This window comes from Hyperolius riggenbachi, chromosome 1 (genome assembly GCF_040937935.1).
Source record: "Hyperolius riggenbachi isolate aHypRig1 chromosome 1, aHypRig1.pri, whole genome shotgun sequence".
NCBI lineage: Eukaryota > Metazoa > Chordata > Amphibia > Anura > Hyperoliidae > Hyperolius > Hyperolius riggenbachi.
Window position 1 is genome coordinate 165,117,326 of NC_090646.1, and position 18,296 is coordinate 165,135,621.

Sequence of the window (18,296 nt, forward strand, 5' to 3'; positions counted from 1 at the left end):
ACAGAGAATGCAATAGTTTATTCTGTGAGAAGTTATCACCTGGCCTGAGCTGTCGTTAAGAGGAGAGTTATTAAAGACTGCAATGTAAAGTGATGCATTCTGCGCTGTATGCTTTATTATTTACTGCTTTGTGCAGAAAGGGACTCTGCCTAGAGAGACATATACACAGCAGGCACACAGAGAGGGAGGGAGAGAGAGACACCTGTAATCATGCTGGTAGAGGAGGTAGCAGAAGGGGTGGGGCTACATCCTGCCTGCAACTGCTCCTCCCCTCCGTATATACTGCATGCAAAAATAACTACGGAGGAGGTAACTTAAGGACTGAAGTGATAAGATAACTCTCTCTTACTGGGAAAACTTATCACCACACCTTAATAAGGGAAGCTTCATTAGTGAATTAACACAGAAAATACCTATCGATGTGTGGTGGTAAATTTTCTCTTGCTTTATTATCACCATCATGATCTTAGTGAAGAGAGATGGCCCGAACGGTTTGCCCAGCAGGTCGTTCGCTCGAATTTTCACTGTTCGCGCCTCTGGTGACTAGTGAATTTTTATGCGTGTTCGCCCCGCCTCCTATACTTGATATATCACGCTATATCACACCTGATTGAGCATGCCAACCTGAGATTTTCCAGCATGTCCGATTGATGCATGTGATCGATACATGCAACCAATTTCGTCCCCAAATTGGTTTGATTGTCAACTAGGCATGCTCTTGGTTGCACCGATTTTTTTTTTATAATATCAATAATAATTGTCTTATCTGATGGTTGAGCGGCCGCCAAGTCTACAGATCTATGGCCACCTTTAGCTAGAGCAGTGTACATACTAGAGTGATATGTGAACTGATAAGCGGTAAGTGCTGGGATCTTCTGGGAAAGAGAGGGTTTTTTTTTTACTGACACCACACATTTTTTTTTTTAAAGATTCTTTATTTATAATCAAGGTTTTTAAACAGAGAAATAAAACATCCCATAGTGCTAGTATAGATACAACACAATCAAGGAGTCATAGAACGTGTCCTAATGAGGGACAGCTAACCAGCGCTGCCGTCATATAATTCTCAAGGAGTGAGAAGCATCTATATTTACAAATAATGTACATATCAAGAGACGATATATGTCTATGTGGTAAATAAGTGCTTATTGCTTTCCAAAGCCCTGTATAACACTTAGGTAGATTCACGTGGCTGCCCCCACGTGAGCTTCTGACTGTCCTATATGAGCGACCTCCACGTAGGAGGACATGAATGTGTGGACGCCTCGAGGCCCCAAGGGATCAAACACTCGAGGGGGTCCATTGCTATAGAGAAATTAGGACTACATTCTTCCAGACCTCAGAGGAAGAGGTATAGGGCACATGTCGCCACCAGAATGATGGGGACGCCACACACTTCAGTTTAGAGGAGGTAAAAGGTAAAGAAAAGATGGAAGTATAGGAAAGAAAAGAGAGAATGATATATATAGAAAGATATAGAGGTAGATTGTCACAGTGCAAGTCGGTTGTGCGCAGGGGCGCGACGGTCCCCGAGGAACCACCGCCCAGGGGAGTCTCGGGCAGGGACGCCATAATGTCCATACGGGGAGGGATGATATCAGAGTATTGATGGGGAAGAAAGAGAGCACTATGATCTAAGTATTCTAGTATACTCTTCTGATTCCTCATATTCTGACCAAGGGGCCCATGTACGGCTGAATTTCTCCTCTCGGTTGTATATGGTTTGGGTAAGATTTTCCATCATCCTGATATGTTTTATCTCCCTCAACCATTCCACTGTAGAAGGGGGCTGTGTTGACTTCCAATGACGAGCTATCACCAATCTTGCAGCATTAATTAAGTGTTTGGAAAGGGACTTTTTGTACCTACCCAAACGTCTAGGAGTATTATGAAGTAGATAATATGAGGGGTCAGAGGATGTCCCCACTCCTGTCACCTGTTCTATTATCGCCTTCACGGATTCCCAGAATGGCGTCAGATCAGGGCAGGACCAGAAAATATGCAAAAGTGATCCTGTGTGTGCTTGACAACGCCAGCACAGTGGGCTCACATTGGGATATATCTGATGGAGCCGTTCCGGGGTTCTATACCAGTGTGGTAGGAGTTTGTAACCTGACTCCTGAATGTGAGCCGAGATTGAGGCTTTATGTGTCAGTATGAGAATCTTTTGCCACTGTGAATCCGTGAAAGTTGAACCTAAGGACGATTCCCATTTTGAACGCAAGATAGTGCTAGGATCTTTTGAGGTGATCAGCATGTTATATACCAGCGAGATTCCTCTGGTCAGGAATCCATTGTCAGAGCATAGGGATTCAAATTGCGTTAACGGGCGGGATAAGTCAGACTTGGACCCCATTTCAAGCAGGAGATGTTTAAATTGAGAGAAGGCCCAGATATCTAAATTAGATGTACCTAGCTGAGTCTGTATATGGGTTAGAGAGTTCCAATTGCTATCCGTCAGTAAGTGGCACGCTCGAAGGGGGCCATGACCTCTCCAATTTCTATAAGCCGGGCCGCACGTGCCTGGTGGGAAACGGGGATTGTCTAAGAGAGGAAAGAGTGGAGAGGGCCAGGGCGCTAATAGGTGCTGCTGGCTATGCTTGGCAAACAGTTTAAGGGTGTTTACAGTAACCGGGTGGGAGATACTCCTAATCCATGGACGTTTGCTAATCCAGCATAGGTTTTTTAAAGCGGAGTGAGAGATGTCATGTTCCATCGAGACCCATTGCTTGTGGGTGCTATGTCGATGCCAGTCAATTATCCTGACTAAAGAGGCCGCTATGTAGTAATATTGCAAGTTTGGAATGGCCATTCCCCCATAGGCCTTTGGGAGGGTTGTAATGTGGTAGCGTAACCTTGGAGGTTTATTCTGCCAGATAAAGCGTTGTAGGGATTGTCTAATCTCTTTGAAAAAGGAGGCGACACCACACATTTTTGAATGGACTTTACTGACAGTCCAGATTTATTGACTTTTTTACTGACAGCCAGTAAATTTACTGACGTTGGCAACACTGCTGTCCCCTTTATAAAAGGCAGCTGCCTCGGCCATGTTCTCACTCTGTCTGCTGCCTGCTTAGTAATAGAAGGGAGAGGTTGCTGGAGAGATAGGGAAAGTGTTAGTTAGGCTCTTGTTAGCTTGCTCCTCACTGAAATTTTTAGCTGAAAGCACCCCAACAGCTCTTTTGAAGGCTAATATTCTTCTGATTTTTGTATGTGTGTGTGTGTGTGTCTGTGTGTGTGTCACAGACGCATAGATACAACCCTGTCGCAGCTGGCCCTAGCTTGCTGTTACCACCAGTGCATTTCTTCCCACTCTATTTGTATGATTTAACTTACTAAAGCATTGCTTTCTTTGTGGGTGACACTGCATTGATACAACCCACAGACAGTTGCTGCCTGCTTGGTATTTGTAGTCCCACTGTCTGACAGCAAACTGTATTAGACAAGTGGCACAGTGTATATATTTCCACTGCATCTGTGTGACTGCACACTGTATTAGACCAATCAGAGGCGTAACTAGAAGTCCCCGGGCCCCCCTGCAAGAATTTGAGAGGGCCCCCCACCCTGGGGCCCGCTCATGGCCGTTTTAGGGGGGCAGGAGGGGTCCCAGCATGAGGGGAGAGCTTGGTAGCATGTCGGTGGGGAGGGGGGGACGGTCCTCCCCCTCCCTCACCTCGGGCTCTCCCCTCTGTGCTCCCCTCCTGCATTTATGTAAGTGTCAGCAGCAGCGGCGGCAGCTAAAATTACCTCTAATCACCACCGGAGTTCTCCTATCTGCAAGGGCTTCACATTACTTTCACATTACTTCCTGTTTTAACAGAAAGTAATGTGAAGCCCTTGCAGATCGGCAACCTCCGTGGTGAATAGAGGTAATTATAGCTGCTGCCGCCGCCGTTGCTGACACTAACATAGATGCAGGAGGGGAGCGCAGAGGGGAGAGCCCATCCCCCCTCCCCACCGACGTGCTACCAAGCTCTCCCCTCATGCTGCGACCACTCCTTCCCCCCCCCCAAACGACCATGAGCGGGCCGCGGGGGCAGGGGCTGCTTCCCCTATTGTTACGCCAGTGAGACCAATGTATATCTTTCCACTACATCTGTGTGACTGCACACTATTAGACCAGTGCATATCTTTCCACTGCATCTGTGTGACAGGACACTGTATTAGACCAGTGCATATCTTTCCTCTGTATTTGTGTGACTGCACACTGTATTAGACCAGTGGATATCTCTCATTGACGCACGCACGCACGCACGCACGCACGCACGCACGCGCACACACACACACACACACACACACACACACACACACAGCTGCTGTGTATTTGACACTGATTGCATGCCTCTTTGTGATTGCACACTGTCTACCACTATTGTTAGTAGTACCGCATACCCCCAATATGGGAAAAATAACAGGCAGAGGCAGGCCACCCCGCAGGTATTTTGAGGTCGCGCTGACGTGATTTCGTGCGGCCCCCGACCAAAGTACAGTGTTAAGAAGGCACGTACCCACAACCACCAAGATTCTGAGGAAGTGGTTGACTGGCTTAAACAGCACACCACATCTTCTACAGCTTCCGCACAGAACTTCCTTAATGCACCATCCTCCTCCTGCTCAGCTTCTGGTTTCAAACAAAAACTTAACACACTACTAATGCTAGAAACCCAGCTGCTCCACTTGATGTGTCAGAGGAGTTATTCACACATGATGCATTTAGTGATACACTTGGGGTCATCCAGCCAACACGCCCTTCAACGCCTGCTGTTGCCACCACCCGAATGCCGACATTCCAAAGCTCACCAGTGGGGCATTTTTTTGTTTGTGTGCCTCTGATACCAGCAATGCCATCTGCAACCTCTGCCAAAAGAAACTGAGTCGGGGGAAGCCCAACACCCAACTAGGGATAACTGCTTTGCGAAGGCATCTGATCGCAAAACACGAACACCAAGACTATGCACACATTAACAAAAGCCGCACACAAATATAAATAGCCTTTGTGGCTGTTTGCGGCGGTGCGTTAAACAGTGAGTTTGGTCTGTCAGTGTGAAGCAGTACACTACTTACACTACCTGATTGATGTTTACACTCGCAAGATGTTTTAAAGCACTTTATGCCTCCAATTTAGCAATGCGATGCGATTTCTGCCCTTTAGGGATTATAACCCTGCTCTGCGTCAAATACATAATTTTTACAGTGACTTTTGGCATGTATCCCACTCCGCCATGCCCCCCTTCAGGTGTTAGACCCCTTGAAACCACTTTTCCATCACTTTTGTGGCCAGAAACAATTTTTGTAGTTTTTAGAATTCGCCTGCCCGTTGAAGTCTATTGCGGTTCGCCCGATTCGTGTGTTCGCAAACTTTTTCACGAATGCTAAAATGGAAGTTCGGGCCATCTCTATTAGTGAATTGAGGCCATTCATTTTTACATTAAAGTCAGTGGCAAAGGTAAGTGGTAATTGCAATGTACAGGACAAAAGTAGGGAAAAGTAAAAAAAAAAAACTCTAAGAGTTTTTGAGAAAATCAGTTTAAAATTTCAATAGGAAAAGTGTTTTTAAACATGATTAAATGGCAGATTGCTGTGGTATACTTGATAATAATTTTAACGAAACTGACAGCCTGGGTTTCCCCTTCCCAATCCTTTTTAACAGGCTAAGATTTGGAGCCATTCTGGGCTCCCTGCCCCCAGCGCCACTAGCTTACAAAGGCCATGATGATACAGGGAGAGCTCTGTGAGTGGTTGAAAATGCCCCCCTCACCCATAAAGCTCTGTTCATATTATGGTAGGGGACTTATCTCCACCTCTGTGCATTAGAGAGGGAGCCCTCAGGGGTGCTCGGAGAGTACTTTTTAAAATCCGAATTGATTCGGATCTGGATATCCAGATATCCATTTCGGATATCCGAATCTGACCTTTTAGATATCCGCGTTCACGCGGATATCCGGACGCATTATCCGCGGATATCCGACCTATTCGGATATCTGGATAAAAAACGGAAGTGCCCTTTTAAATGCTTCCAAACTGTTTTAGAAGGTGAAGAACACCCCCTCCTCCTCCTCCTCCTCCTCCTCCTCCTCGTTCATGGATCTTGTCTTCCAGGGATTTGTAGGATGTCAAAAGCAAGCTCACACAGATTGGTCAGGAATCGAACCCAGGTCAACTGCTTGGGAGGAAGCTATGCTCACCACTGTACTGCCACACAGTGAATGCTTCACTGTAGGAAAAAGTGGTGTTAAACTTCTTACAGCAGACTTACTTCCTCCCTCCAAAAGACACACATACATCCCCATAAAATCATTTAGCAGCAACTGTGTGCACAGTCTCTGTGGCGCAATTGGTTAGCGCATTTGGCTGTTAACCGAAAGGTTGGTGGTTCAAACCCACCCAGGGACGGCCTTGTCTTTTGTGTTCAACGTTTCGACCAAATGTTGTGCTGCTTTGCACTGTGATATTTGCAATAAAATTGGCCAAACAGGCCTAAAATCTAGGTCGAGACCCAGTCTTCTTTCTAATTTAGACTGTTGCTACACCTTAGGTGGATACGGGTGTGACTGGTCGACTCCCTGGTATAAACACACATTTGGGTTGAAGTATTAAGGTATCTCACATTGTTTTGTGTTCAACAGTTGTCCAGGGAGAAACCTAGATAGCCATTTAGCGCTCTCTCTCTCTCTCTCTCTCTCTCTCTCTCTCTCTCTCTCTCCAATTCCGTTCTGACGGAATGGCATGACCAGTTTCCGCCTGGAATCGCGGAAAATACAATTCCGCGGAAAGCGGTGACCATCCCTACTAGAGAGAGAGATCAATCTACATGGCTATCTGGGTTTCTCTTCATACAACTGTTGAACACAAAAGGCAAGGCCATCCCTGGGTGGGCTTGAACCACCAACCTTTTGGTTAACAGCCAAATGCACTAACCAATTGCGCCACAGAGACTGTGCATGCAGTTGCTGCTAATTGGCTATCTGGGGTTCTCTTCGGACAACTGTTGAACACAAAAGGTAAGGCCGTCCCTTGGTGGGTTTGAACCACCAACCTTTTGGTTAACAGACAAATGCGCTAACACAGTTGCTGCTAAATGATTTTATGGGGATGTATGTTTGTCTTTTGGAGGGAGGAAGTAAGTCTGCTCCAAGAAGTTTTACACCACTTTTTCCTACAGCAAAGCATTCACTCTGTGGCAGTATAGTGGTGAGCATAGCTGCCTTCCAAGCAGTTGACCTGGGTTTGATTCCTGGCCAATGTATGTGAGCTTGCTTTTGACATCCTACAAATCCCTGGAAGACTAGATCCATGAACAGGAAGGAGGAGGAGGGTGGAGGGAGGAGGGTTTTTTACTGTGTAATAGATTTCGGATCCAGATATCTGCAATATCCGCGGATATCCGTGTCATGCGTCCAAATATCTGCAGATAGCTATTCGGATTTTTTAAAAAATCCGAAATCTGAATCGGATAGCATAAAAAAGTTTGGATATCCGGGTTACCCGGATATCCGATATCCGGATAAGCATCCCTGGGAGCCCTGGGCAGAGATTTTTAGAAGGTTTTGCCTGGGCTTTCTATACAGTAGTATAGTGAGTGCTGGCAGAGATTGGCAGTGCGGTAATGTTCCTGGTGATAGGGTAGATGGCAATAGTGTTGGTTCCCATTGGTCAGAACAAATTACTGAGGAGCCCTAGTGACACTGGCACAGTCAGGGATCTCTATACACTGCTATTGCAGCTGTATTGGGATTCCTGGCATAAACATTTTTGAATTTGCCACTGGGGTTTCCTATTGGTCTGTACACTGACCAATAGGATTCCTCAGAAAGGACAAACTGCATTGGTCTACGTACTAGCCAATAGGAAACACCGGCAGCAAATTCAAAGATGTAGTATTGTGGCTGTTTATGGGATCCATAAACAGCCACAATACTATTGTTTGAGATCTTTGAACCTGCCACCGTAACTTCATATTAGTAATTTGACCTGGTCAACGGGGATCCTTCCTAAGGAGGATTCCTGTTGGTCAGATCAAGTGACCGATGGGGAGCCCAGCAGGAGATCTAAACATGCTTTTTGCAGTTCCAGTGTGGAGCACTATTGCACCAGGGGTCCCAGAGGTGCTGAAGAGGTTGTCTGAGCAGCAACATGAGAAGTCATAAGATTATCCCTCCTGGCAGTAACCCCGACCTACACTCGGGGTAGCTGCCGCAGAGGATTTATCTGCCCCTGGAGGTATTTTGTGAATAAAACTTGTTGTATGCTTTGTAGCCAGCACTTCGCTAGCTACCATTGTCCCCCAAGTCCTTCCGCTCTTTGTTGATTGCCTCCATTATACGTACACCCCCTGGATCCTACCATGGCGCAGCCTCTCCAATCAGCTCCAGGCTTCGCTATGCTGAGGATCAGGATTGCGCATGACAACATGACGTCGATGATGTCAGACGTCATGTCCGATCGTCGGCATAGCGACGACTGGAGCTCATTGGGGAGGCTGCAGCTCTCGCGGGATCGCGGCTAGGTAACGTATAGCGGCGGCGATTGGGGGGATCAGAAGGGTGCGGGGGGACTTGGGGGGCAATGTTAGCTAGCCTAGTGCTAGCTACATAGGCTAAAACAACTTTAATTGAAAAAATCCCTCCCGTGGACGCAGCCTCAGAAACTGCGTACCGCCAGGAGGGTTAAAGGAGAGGATAGAAGTATAAAGATGAAAATGACAGAACAAGATAGCAGTATACAGAAGAAGGTGAAATCAGATAAAAGAACACCGTTTAAAAAAAAACACCTCATAATTAGAGATGGCCCGAACGGTTCGCTGGCGAACTTCCGTTGGTTTGCGTTCGCAAAGAACCGCAAACTTTTTTGGGAGTTCAGTTCGCCCCCATAATGCACCATTAGGGTCAACTTTGACCCGCCTAAATCACAGTCAGCAGGCACATTGTAGACAATCAGGCTACACTCTCTTCTGGAGCCACTCCCCCCCTTATAAAAGGCAGACAGCGTCAGGCTTTGGACTCACTCGTGTGACTGCAGTAAATACAGAAGGGACAGCTGCTGCAGACTCTCTCACAGGGAAAGATTAGTTAGGCTCTTGTAGGCTTGTTAGCTTGCTCCTTGCTGATTCTTATTGCTAAAATAGCACCTCACAACAGCTCTTTTGAGAGCTTTTGAGAGCTAATCTTGTTCTTGTGATCTATTTTTTTTGTTGTGTTGCCCACTGACACTGCATTATACAGACCTATCTGTTGCAGCTGACCTTGGTAATCGCTATACTGTGCCAGGCCCTGTCTAACTATCTATACTGGGACACCTACCTATGCCTAGCTAACTACTGGGGCACCCACCTACCTATACGGGAACACCTACCTATGCCTAGCTAACTACTGGGGCACCCACCTACCTATACGGGAACACCTACCTATGCCTAGCTAACTAATGGGGCACCCACCTACCTATACGCGAACACCTACCTATGCCTAGCTAACTACTGGGGCACCTACCTACCTATACAGGAACACCTACCTATGCCTAGCTAACTACTGGGGCACCCACCTACCTATATGGGAACACCTACCTATGCCTAGCTAACTACTGGGGCACCCACCTTCCTATACGAGAACACCTACCTATGCCTAGCTAACTACTGGGGCACCCACCTACCTAAACAGGAACACCTACTTATGCCTAGCTAACTATAGGGACTCCTACCTATGCCTAGCTACTACGTATGCCTAGCTACCATATGGGCTTGAAAACCGCTATCGCCTGCACTATGGCCATGGTGCGTACCAGTCCAGCATGGCCGTCACTACACAAACAGCTGTTTGCGGTGCGTTACACAGTGAGTTTGGTGTGTCAGTGTGAAACAGTACTCTAATTACACTCCCTGATTGATGTATACACATGCAAGATGTTTTAAAGCACTTTAGGCCTGCAATTTAGCATTCAATGTGATTTCTGCCCTTAAAACGCTGCGTTGCGTCGAATCCTGATTTTTCCTGGGGACTTTTGGCGTGTATCCCACTCCGCCATGCCCCCCTCCAGGTGTTAGACTTCTTGAAACATCTTTTCCATCACTTTTGTGGCCAGCATAATTTTTTCTATTTTTCAAATTTCGCCTCCCCATTGAAGTCTATTGCGGTTCAGGAAAGTTCGCACGAACCGAACTTTTGGGGGAGGTTCGCAAACCGAAAATCGGAGGTTTGGGCCATCTCTACTCCTAATAAAGTTTATTTATTAAAAGTACACTTCTAGTAAAATAAATAAACTGTTAAACCCGTTTCAGCCAAGTTCCTTCATGTAGCTCCACCCTTGCAGAAAATGGCCTCAATCTTTTGTTAAAAACACAAACACTGGTGCACATGACAAAAGGGTGACCAGACTCTGCCAGCACCAGGGGTTTTACCCACACTGCCTCCAAATACTGAATGAAAAACACAAGAAAAGCGATGCTCACTCTCAGCCAGCAGCCTGCTATTTATATTGGTCTGCACACATATGGTCAACCAATCAAGTGTAAGGGCCCATTCACACTTGCTGATCGCAAAACGCTAGTGATTTTCTCTGTCACAATGTATTTTGTTAAGTGGCTCTGTGTACTGTCCCCCTCCTCCCCCGATAGACCGGCGTGGTATCGGATTGCTTCTGACACTGTCACCCCTATGTGCCTTTCTGGAAATGAGCACTATTGTGGAGCGGCTGTGTGTGTACAGTCGTCTCCCCTCCCCTGACAGAGCTGCGAGGTATGTAAGTTGTGTCACTTGGCAGTTTTAGAGTGATGACTGTGTCCCCCTTCGTCGTCAGAGCAGTGGTATGTGAGTGCTCCCGGAATTTGCAGTGTTTGTCACAGCGGAGGGGGCTTCCTTCACTCACCACTCCATGCCGGGATCTCGCCAGGGTTTGCTCTCTAGCTTGCCTGACTCATTTCTATGAAGCCCTCTAGCAGCGCCTCGCATCACATGCGCCACTGCAGGGGTCATGGACATAAGACAAGACAGACAAGCTAGAGCAATCCTCGGCGAGATCCCAGCATGGACTGATGAGCGAAGGAAGCCCCCTCCACTGTGACAAACACTGCAAATGCCGGGAGCACTCACATAACGCTCTACTCTGACGATAAAGGGGGACATAGTCATCAATCTAAACCTGACCAGTGACACAACTTACATACTGCGCAGCTCTGTCAGGGGCGGGGGACTGTACACACACACAGCCACTCCACAATTGTGCTTATCTCCAGAGTGGTACACAGGGGTGACAGTGTGTCGGGAGCACTCAGATGCACTTAGATACCGCAGCACTGTCAGGGGAGGGAGGGAGTGTGACAGTTCACACACTGCCACAATTTTTCTTCTCTCTAGGCAAGCATTTGTAATGATCTGCTCAGCTGTCTGCACGGGCAGACAGCTGTTTGTCCATTCTTTAGGTCTAAATGCTGCAGGTCTCTGGAAAAGAGACCTGTCTTCGCTTTGGAAGTTTCAGAGTTGCTCTGCTAAGGAATTTGCATACACTTGTCATGCAAATTGCCTAGCTGCCTCCTTTGAAGGCTTGCAGTATAAATACCATGTTCTCCCAGAATCCCTTGCTGGTCAAGAAGGTTTGTTCCTGCTAAACTCTCCTAGAGTATCAGCCTTGCTTGTTTGCTAAAGATTATCTTAGAGTAATTCCTGGGGACTGCACTAGGCATCCCTTCTAGTGCAGTCAAGTTGTATTATCTGTATTGCCTTGTTCTGTCTCTCTGTCTCGATTGTCTTGTCGCCAACGGCGGTCGACAGGAAATCGTTCTGTCTGTCTGGGAGTGTAGGCCAGAGCTGCGGTTGCTACTGGCTACTCCATCTGTCTGGATCGCAATCGCCCTAGTGGTAGTGGCAGTGCTTCCTTGTGTATTCTGCCTCAGGGGTGCTAACCAGAGCAGCGGTTGCTACTGGTAGCCCCATCTGTTTGTCTGTCTGGATCGCATTCGCTCTAGCGGTAGCAGCGGTGGTTCCTTCTGTACTCTGTCTGGGAGTGTAGGCCAGAGCTGCGGTTGCTGCTGGCTGCTCCTTCTGTCTCTCTTGTCTTGTACGAACGCTTGCTGTAGGCGCGGTGAGGTAACCGTTTAGCAAGCGTTCGCATTCTCTATTTCGTGTTTGTGTTACATTGGTTAGTTAGGGTGGCACGCTTATCACTGGGCACAGTGATCATGCTTAAATGCGTTCGCTGTTGCGAATGAGTGCGGTGTTCGCATTTAGTTAGCGTTTGTTATTTTCCTTGATGTTCTGATTGTTCTTGTTTGCTGTGCCTTTTGCTACTCTCGTGTTCTGTCCTGCTCGGTCTTGTGTCTGTTGGCAATCGCCAGTCTTGCGATTGCGTTCGTACTTTGTTTCTGCGGTGTGTTCACTGTTGCTGGGTGGAGACTAGATTGGTGGACACACATTCATTCTGTCTCTGTGCTCTTTCTTTATACTTGTGCTCTGTCTAGTTCGGTCTTGTGTCACTATTGGCAATCGCTACTCTTGCGTTCCCACTTCGTTTCTGTTGTTGTGTGTTCATCGTCACTGGGTGGTGACTAGATTGGTGGACACACATACATTCTGTCTCTGTGTTCTCTCTCTTTAAGGGCGATCTTGCCCTGCATTGCTTCAAACTCGTACAATTCCCATCTGGCATCTGTGGTTGTGCAGAGGCTGTGTTTGTCTGCACTCCACAGCTCCATCTGCTGGTGGGAATCTCCCTCTACAGGTGCATTGCACCATAGCTGGGTTATCTCATATTACACGCTTGTGGAGGATTTCCATCGTGTCAGCGTGTGTCCTGCGCGCTGACCACGGAAATAGTTTCGCAATCGTTACAGCATTTAAGTGTGTCCGTGTGCCAGGAGCACTCACATACCGCTCTGCTCTGTCAGGGGAGGGAGGGGGCCAGTGGAACATCCACTCCTCCTGCACTGCCCCTGATCAATGTGGAAGCCCCATCCAGTCTGAACGTTACTACCAATCGATTTTAGGTAACAATCAATAAATAATAGAATAATAGAACATGTTGGTGCAACAGATTTTTGCCCAGATCTGCCAGGAATTTACTACTTTCTTCCACGTGGCACTGCTCACCAACATATGCCTAACATGTAACCTCTGCAATTCCTGTCCTCGGCTTATAATGAAATCAATCATTTTTGCCTGCTTTTTAGGTAAAAGTTATGGGGTCGTCTTATACTCGGGTCGGCTTATACTCAAGTATATATGGTAATTGTAAACTATGTGACCAGCAGGGTTTTTTTTTAAATAATAGCTGGTCCTTAACCACTTTGTCCTCCTTGACGTATAAAAACGTCAAGGAGGACAGGCGCGCTCCCGCGCGCTCCCGCGGCCGATCGCGCGCGTGCACGCGCACTCCCGGCCGCGGAGTCGGTAGCCACGGAATCAATGTATCGGGCTGGGGAGCCCGATCATTGATTCCTCTCCCCCGCTGAAAAAGCGACAGCTTCTCTCGGAAGCTTCGCTCTTTCTGAAGCTGTGTCCCTCTAAGCGTACATTGTACGCTTAGAGTGACGTCATGTAAAAAAATCGAGATTGCCATCTTGTGGCCAAAAAGTAAAACTACATGTAAATGCCCAAAAACATTACAATACCCCAATATTTCCCCAAATAAAACACTTTTAAAACCCACCCTCCCAAAAATGCCCACATAAAATGTTTAATAAAAAAAGACAAAAAAAACATTACTATAAAAAAAACAAAAAGCTTGTAAATAGTGATGTATGCAAAACGGAAAAAATGCTCTTTTATTTCCAAATAAAATATTGTCGCGATACATTGTGATAGGGACATAATTTAAATGGTGAAATAACCGTGACAAATGGGCAATAACAATACGTGGGTTTTAATTATGGAGGCATGTATTATTATAAAACTATAATGGCCGAAAACTGACAAATAATGAATTTTTTCATTTTTTTTCTTATTCTTCCTGTTAAAATGCATTTACAGTAAAGTGGCTCTTAGCAAAATGTACCCCCCAAAGAAAGCCTAATTGGTGGCGGAAAAAACAAGATATAGATCAGTTCATTGTGATAAGTAGTGATAAAGTTATAGGCTAATGAATGGGAGGTGAACATTGCTCGGATGCATAAGCTGAAAACGACTGAGATGTTAAGTGGTTAAAGAGAACCTGAACTGAAAATAAAAAGTCAAAATAACCATACACAGGTCATACTTACCTCGTGTGTAGTCTACTTCTCAATCTCTTTATCTTCCCCTGCATCCCTTTAGTCCACTGTGATCAATAGAATTCTCTGTCCTCCATTTTAAAAATGGTCATTACCCCATTACAGCTTCCTGGTCAGCACACTGTTAAACTTTAATATCATCCACTTGAGCCATATTGAAACATGGACATTACCTTACACATTCAGTTGTAACTGACAGCTGCTGATATAGAGTATAACTGAAAGCAACTGGTTTATTGCAGTTCTGACAAAATATTGTCAGAACTGGAAGGGATCACTGTAAGAAGAAAATGGTGAGCTTCTGAGAGGAACTGACAGTGAGGTAAGTATGTAATATTAATTTGCAGCTACATCATGTGTGTATTTTAAATAATTTTACTCGCTTCAGGTTCCCTTTAATCATAGAATTTAGAACAGATAACAACACTAATAATATAAATCAGCTTGCATTACTGTCATAACTTATGTGTCCCTCAGTGGGCCAGTCGAGTACTCACTCCTCGATGTGCGCTACACCAGCCATCCTCCCTTACTCTTATGCACTCCATCCTCTGTTCTGAAGGTTTTGGCATGAATGCGCATAAACATGTGTACACACAAACGTTAAAAGGGCAGCACAGTGGCACAGCGGTTACCACACTCACCTTGCGGTGCCGGGTCTCCAGTTCGAAACCTAGCCAAGGCAACATCTGCACAGAGTTTGTATGTCCTCCTAGTCTCTGTGTGGGTTCCCTCCAGGCACTTTAGTTCCTCCCACATTCCAAAAAACATACAAGTAAGTTAACTGACATCCCCCATAAATTGGCTCTAGACTACATTGGACATATTAGTTTGATAGGGATTAGATTGTGAGCTCCTTTGAGGGACAATTAATGACAAGACTATATACTCTGTACAGCGCTGTGGAAGATGTCTGTGCTATATAAATACTAAATAATAATAAAAATGCTGTCTCCTAATTAGGTCTAGGCTCTGACTGACTGCTGTATCCCCTGAAGCTTTGTGTTTGATTCTACTCCTGTCAGCTATTATTGAATTAGTCCTTTGGTTTTGACACGGCTTGTACTATTGACGTCGCTTGAACTCCTTCCACCCTGACCTCTGGCTTGTATTTTTGATTATGTCTATATTCCTCCTGCCTCCAACCTTTGGCGTGTGAACTGACCTTGGCTGAGGTCTTTACCTTTTGGCTAGTCTGACCTTGCTACTTGTGCCACCTCTGATACACCAGTCTGCTCTCTGGACTTCACCTCAACCAGTCGCTGTGTTCCCTATGTCACTGGTGGGGGAATCCCGAGGGCCACAACTTGGTGTTTACTAGGCAGCAAAGAGCCTGCTGCCCACTAGTGGTAGTGAAGACCCATTTTAACTTGGACACTGCGCCCTGGGACAGCCAGCACCTACCATCAGTGCAGAGGTCAATTTGGAGGACATATTGCAACATATACATACATAATGCACTACCCATATGCAAAGTGATTATTGTAATTTTTTACATATTTTTTAAGCTTTCTGTTTTATTTTGCCTAGTGAAAGAAGAGGAAGTACTTCCAGTGGGGCTGTTGCCTATGCAATGTGACTTAATTCAAGATTACGCCGGGGAAGTTATAAAGGAATTACCAACATTAAGCTGGTATAAATGCTGTGTGATTAATTATTATTCCATGTAGTGTATTTGGAACTTGGGAGATGTGTTTATTAACTCCAATAATCACAAATGTATTCTCATGAGTTAGTTAACTAGCAACATAAACATTCTAACCATTTCAGCTTCTTCTCAGATCAGTTATGTAATTGAAAGACTTTAGCTCTCTAAAGGTGCCCATACACTTATACATTGCAGAAAACAGTGTGTAGCAAGCACCCACGGAGGGAAAAGGCTGATGTGCTATGACTTGCAGTGTCTCTGCACTCTCCGACACTCCAACGTCTTGTTTCCAATCAAGTCAGCACCATCCAAAAAGTATTCAAGCTCTTTTATTAATAAAAAGGATGCATAACAGGCTTTGCAGCGACAGCAGCGCTGTTTTGGTCCGCAGACCTTTTTCAAGCTGTATCACTGCTTGATACAGCTTGAAAAAGGTCTGCGGACCGAAACAGCGCTGCTGTCGCTGCAAAGCCTGTTATGCATCCTTTTTATTAATAAAAGAGCTTGAATACTTTTTGGATGGTGCTGACTTGATTGGAAACTACACTTATAGATTTGCAGCAGATTCGACCATCAGTTAGATTTCTGTCAGATGCCTATCAGGTCGAATCTGACAGGAATATATCTGATGTGTGCCACATAGTAGGCATCGAATTTCAATAGATTTCAGAATGAAATCGATTGAAATTTGATCAAAATGCAGTGTTGCACCATTCGATCCAATGCAACCCTATGCTGACAGCCGATCGACCCAGATTTTCCGTCCGGACCAAACAATCAAATCGATCGAAATCGTCCGGAAATCGATCTTTCTCCCGATCGATCATGCTTTCTGCTGCATCGAATTCTCGCCGATTCGATTAAAACGGTCGAATCGGCCATCGATTGATGGCTAAAATCGACCAGTGTATGGGCCCCTTAAGGGTATCTAGCAACCCCTGGCTTCCTATTGTTTTCTTGCGCTTTTCTTTTTATAGTAGTCTATGTGTGGGGTTGAGTTTGGATGGGTGAGAACAGCATCAATGCAAATGCACTTTGCTAGTCTTTCAGGTTCTTTTCTCTTTGTAAACTCTAGTTTTAGTTTTAAAAACCTTTAATTGGGTTTTGCAGATAGAAAATGGCTAAAACGTCATAAAACTCATGCAGGGGCTATAAAAAAAAAATCTTACAAAAAGATACAGAAAACCATTGCAGAATAAACAAAACTCAGCTAAACCGTTTCAGCAAAGAGAACCACAACATTTTGCTCAGGAAGCACCTGCAAAGAAATATAAAGTCAGGTCATATCAATCCCATTAAAAGGTCTTAAAATGTATGACGGTAGTGAGAAAGGGCAGTATTCTCTAACTAGGTAATCCATGGGAACCATGTGCTACAGAAGCCCTGCATGTTATGTGATATTAGCAGCAATGTAAGCAACCAACATGATCTCGGATACTAAAGTAATTACCTCATCAACTGGAAGGGTCGGGGTAAGTCAGTTCCTGGCTAACACTCTTTTGGCAGTAGAGGCAATGTATTGCAGAAGTCTGTAGGCTGAGTAGTTGAGCTTAGGGGGTTTATCTGCTAGAAGGAAGACATTAGGGCTAAAGGGAATGTGACGTCCCAACACAGTTGTTCTCCAAATGGCTCTCCAATAATGCTGGGCTCTGTGGCATGACCACCACGTGTGGGTAAACTCCAGTTTTGAGTGCATGCAAGCTGAATATTGGCAACTATCCAACGTTTCAGCAGTGTACTAGTTATGATGGAACTTGTGCGCCCCCCCCCCCCCCCAGTGCTGCCCAACCTGCCCTTTTACATGCAACACATCAAGAGCTATAATTATAGGCAGCAGCAGCCCGATAGCGCACCGCTGCTGATTCTGCTGTAGTGAGATGAATATGGAGGCTGTAATATTTATTTCCTTTGAAACAATACCAGATACCTGGCTATCTTGCTGATCCTCTGCCTCTAATACTTTTAGCCATAGACCCGGAACAAGCATGCAGCAGATCAGGTGTTTCTGACATTATTTTCAGATCTGACAAGATTAGCTGCATGCATGTTTCTAGTGTGATTCAGACACTATTGCAGCCACATTGATCTGCAGGACAGCCGAGCAACTGGTATAGCTTAAATGGAAATAAATGTGGCAGCCTCCATATACCTTTCACTACAGTTCTCCTGTAAAAAAGACTTTTGTTTTAGATTACAATTACAATCCAGCCTGCTGTAGCTTGTATTTGTGGACATTTTCAAACCACAAACACAAAGTAGACTGCAAATAAATGAGCAGTAGCTAGCCATGGTGTAGCTAAGAAGCTGTGGGCCCCAGTGCAAGTTTTGCATTGCGGCCCCTCAAGCTCTCTATACATAACAATTCATAACGTTGCACCAAAACCAATCAAGGACAACCACAGTGTCAGAGGTGCAAGAAAGGTATGGGAAACAGTGTGTTAATGATCACTGCTATTC

The 18,296-nt window shown here is 45.6% G+C and overlaps 1 protein-coding gene and 1 non-coding gene across 3 annotated transcripts in view; both read left to right on the forward strand.

The window, feature by feature from the left end:
- LOC137569288 (probable ATP-dependent RNA helicase DDX60) overlaps positions 1-18,296 on the forward strand; it is a 573,444-nt gene that overhangs the window by 118,831 nt on the left and 436,317 nt on the right. For both annotated transcript variants that reach the window (XM_068278827.1, XM_068278828.1), the window contains one exon: positions 15,722-15,824. In XM_068278827.1, coding sequence (XP_068134928.1) covers positions 15,722-15,824 — 103 coding nt within the window. The remainder of the gene's footprint in view (positions 1-15,721; positions 15,825-18,296) is intronic.
- On the forward strand, positions 6,320-6,393 carry TRNAN-GUU (transfer RNA asparagine (anticodon GUU)). Its single transcript has one exon. It is a non-coding gene; the product is annotated as a tRNA-Asn (tRNA).